This window comes from Anolis sagrei, chromosome 1 (genome assembly GCF_037176765.1).
Source record: "Anolis sagrei isolate rAnoSag1 chromosome 1, rAnoSag1.mat, whole genome shotgun sequence".
NCBI lineage: Eukaryota > Metazoa > Chordata > Lepidosauria > Squamata > Dactyloidae > Anolis > Anolis sagrei.
In genome coordinates this window covers 106564791-106567094 of record NC_090021.1, presented here as the reverse complement: position 1 = coordinate 106567094, position 2304 = coordinate 106564791, and the positions used below count along the sequence as shown (strand labels likewise).

Below are 2304 nucleotides of genomic sequence, written 5' to 3'. Positions count from 1 at the left end.
AACCCTCCCTGGTACTGGCGTCTACCAGCACCAAGGATTACAATGAAATCATAGTAGTATTTAAGGCTACATTTAGCAAACCTTCGTTCCATAAGCCTCATCCTATCAAGTTTAAGATTTCAGAAGCTGATGCAACACTCACGTTTCTTATTCAAATATGGAAAGAAGAACTTTACCATGGGCAGTATATGAGACTGTGGCAACAGGCGTCTCATCAAACGATAACATTTTAACCATCCCACCACTTAGTTTCTCTCTTAACTAGCAAGGCACATTTACATATTCCCATGAATATTTGACAAATTTTAAATTACACTTTATGTCCCAGCTATCCCAGTAATTGACATACAATATACTAAAATGGTTTGTTAGGATAACAAAAATTCAATTAATGTGAGAGATAGACTACTGGAAACCGCTATTCTAAAAATGTAAATACAAGTAAACAAACGGAAATGTGTGCGCACAAGTTTTTAAACCAGAAGATTTCTGCACTAACACACATTTATATTAATGACACATAAAAAAAATAAAAACTTTATTACAAAAATAAGTTACACTTGCCTCCAGCTTACAGTATAAAACAATTTTATTTGCATGAATGCAAAATGATTGTTTGCAATGAGCATTTAACATATGACATTTATTTTTTGTTAATTTTTTCATTTACTGGGGAACTGGTGTGTATAAAATCTTAATTCGGTGTTTCAGATCTTACTGTGGTGCCTATGGGTATGTAACAACTGCAGTATCCCTTTGGGGAAGGGCATAAGGGAAGCTCTTTCTGCCAAGTCTATATTAAATCATAGTTTTATGTTATCTATGCATATCTGGACTTGACAAAACTTTTTGGAAGGGTGATTCAATAGAGGATGCTTCACCACTTAACACTCACTGTCATCAAGGTGCTTCATAAAATTAAAACATAGCACAAATGATTGTATTCTACTCTACAGGTTATCATGATCTGCATAAAGAGAAAATGGAAAGCTGATCTGTTTCTTTTTACAGCAATCAGCGATAAGAAATGCACTAATGAGAAAACATACCTTTACCTAAAAAGCTAAACTACAGCCATATACTATTTTCTATGATTTATGAAAAACTTCAAAATATCCAAATGTCAGGCTTCACTGTACAGTTGTCAGTTTTAGTCTGACCTTTTATAAAGGGACACTGCAGTATTTAGTACAAGTTGCTGATGCACTTTTTTAAACATTTGATGTCTTACAAAAAGTAACATCTTGCTAAACTATTATACATCCAAATAACTACAATATCTGAAGAAGCAAGGCTGCTTTTTCAGCCACAAAATACGACAAAAACAAGGCCTGTTATGACAGACAAGAGGGACTCTTTTACAAAGCCTCTGAAATTAAAGGCAACTAAGAATGTTACATTTGGTATATATTCTGCCCTCATGTCGTAATTAAACAAGCCTTGATTTTATCTACAAAGATTTTCTATGTACAGTACAGATAGGGTATAGTTCAATCCTCTGCTACTGAGGTAGTTAACCAACCCTTTAAAAAGGTTCTGAAAAGAACCACTATCTGGAATGCCTGACTAACCAGCTCTGATGATTACACCTGAAACTGCTGTATCTGAACACATTTCAAAGTGATTACTATATAGACAACCATGATTAACCTTCATGAGCAGAAATAAAAGTTTAGGAAACCAATGATGGTATTCACCTAATATAACTGCAATAAAATGTCAGAGCAATAAGAGAATACCAGTTTTGGAATCCGTTTTAAAAACTATAGGGAAGTGTCTACTTTAAGTAGATGTTTCTTCTTTTCTTTTTTTTAAAGAACAAAACATTTAAGAGGCCATGCTAGAGATAATTTTGTTAAACACATTGGGAAAAATATTAACTTTAGATTTATAATTTGCACTGCAGCGAAAACTTAATAGAAATTCATATCAAAGTCCAAGTGTCCCATATTTGATTCCATGATCTTCGCGTGAAGTATCTTCTACAAAATAGTTTGCTCCTATGCAGTCGAGATACTTAAGGTTGCTTGATTTCCTTACCATTACTCCACTGCAAGCTTCTGGTGTAATCCCACTTAGCAAGTCAGTCTTCATTGTAACAGGTCAGGACCGGCCTCGACCCCTTTTCCCTGCTAGCCAGGTAACAAAAGGAAGTAGTTAGAGAAATCTTAAAATCAATTCAGTAAATCTGTCTATAAACATGAGCAAGACAATTTGTAATAAATTAAACCAAGAAAAATCTATCATTTGATTTCTGCTTATTTTAAACCCCCTTCCCGTCTTTTTGGGCTTATTGTTTTGTTC

The 2304-nt window shown here is 34.1% G+C and overlaps 1 protein-coding gene across 6 annotated transcripts in view; it reads right to left on the bottom strand.

Moving 5' to 3' along the window:
- Positions 1–571: 571 nt before the first annotated feature.
- Positions 572–2304, bottom strand: part of SYNCRIP (synaptotagmin binding cytoplasmic RNA interacting protein) — a 22953-nt gene continuing 21220 nt past the window's right edge. For 3 of the 6 annotated variants that reach the window (XM_060752991.2, XM_060752993.2, XM_060752996.2), the window contains exon 11: positions 572–2132. In XM_060752991.2, the coding sequence (XP_060608974.1) occupies positions 2104–2132 (29 nt within the window). In that variant the 3' untranslated portion in view covers positions 572–2103. The remainder of the gene's footprint in view (positions 2133–2304) is intronic. The other 3 variants (XM_060752992.2, XM_060752995.2, XM_060752997.2) reach the window with 1 other exon arrangement.